Here is a 1,264-nt window from a genome sequence, read left to right as displayed (position 1 = left end):
TTGTTGTGCTATCTTCTCTCAGAGTTTCCGGTATCATATGACAATCTCAGTCTGATGGTCGGAAATCTCCCGAGGTAAGGGTAAGTTTTGCGTTCACGCTACCTTCTCCAGACCCCGCTTGTGTGACTACATTGGGTATGCTGTTGTTGTTGTATTGTATAGATATATGGATATTGAACCGAGACGAGCTTAAATGGATATTGTATCGTAGTTTCTTTTACTCATAGTACTGATGGTCGGAAACAACCTCGCTATCTCCCGAGGTAGGTATAAGGTCCGCGTACACGCTACCTTCTCCAGACCCCAGTTGTGGGACTACGTTGGGTATGCTGTCGTCGTTGTATTGTATTGTATTGATGGATGGACTAAACCACTGTTTCGTATACGAAACACAAACATAAATATATGAGAAATCAACATTCAAATCCTAAATCCGCCTCTAATCCTCGAGACACGATTCTTGATCCTATGTCTTTTTTTATTTTTCAGAGTTGTCTAAACGACTATTTCCGCCTATCAACAACGGCAAATACAATATAGGTATACAAAGTTCAATTAAACCACTATTTCTTATACGTAACACAAACATATATATATATATATATGAGAAATCAACATTCAAATCCTGAATCCGCCTCTGATCCTCGAGACATGATTCTTGATGCTATAATTTTTTTTCAGTGTTGTCTAAACGACTATTTCCGCCTATCAATAAAGGCAAGTACAATATAAGTATAACGGGTTCAATTAAACCAATATTTTGTATACGAAACACAAACATACATATATGAGAAAATCAACATTCAAATCCTGAATCCGCCTCTGTTGATCAAGATACGATTCTTAAACGAGTATTTCCGCCTATCAACAATGGCAAATACAATATAGGTATTAACAGGTTCAACCAAACCACTATTTCGTATGCGAAACACAAACATTTATATATATATATATATATATGAGAAATCAACATTCAAATCCTAAATCTGCCTCTGATCGTCGAGACAAGATTCTTAATCCTGTCTAGGTTTGTGCTTCAACAACATGTTTCTAAGTTCAGCAGCATCAATTTCTTTAACATGACTTTCTGGTCTGTAATAACCTGTAACTGGATCTGGTCCCCATGATGTTGTTGTCTTGTTTGATTCCTTGACAACTTTCTTCATCATCACATTGCTGCTTCTACCATTACTAGATGCAGCAACTTGTGATGCCATCGCGTATCCGCGCCTGCATCATCAGAGACGAATTCAGAATTTAGATA

At 37.3% G+C, this 1,264-nt stretch overlaps 1 protein-coding gene across 1 annotated transcript; it reads right to left on the bottom strand.

Moving 5' to 3' along the window:
- Positions 1–742: 742 nt before the first annotated feature.
- Positions 743–1,230, bottom strand: LOC124892893 (protein SENESCENCE-ASSOCIATED GENE 21, mitochondrial-like; the record flags this gene model as incomplete). The annotated part of the gene is given in 1 exon segment (XM_047404076.1): positions 743–1,230. A coding segment is annotated over 1 exon segment (217 nt), but the record flags the coding sequence as incomplete, so codon positions are not given.
- Positions 1,231–1,264: the final 34 nt, after the last annotated feature.

Source organism: Capsicum annuum, unplaced genomic scaffold (genome assembly GCF_002878395.1).
Source record: "Capsicum annuum cultivar UCD-10X-F1 unplaced genomic scaffold, UCD10Xv1.1 ctg51721, whole genome shotgun sequence".
Classification (NCBI taxonomy): Eukaryota; Viridiplantae; Streptophyta; class Magnoliopsida; order Solanales; family Solanaceae; genus Capsicum; species Capsicum annuum.
This window is presented reverse-complemented; position numbering and strand designations above follow the sequence as displayed.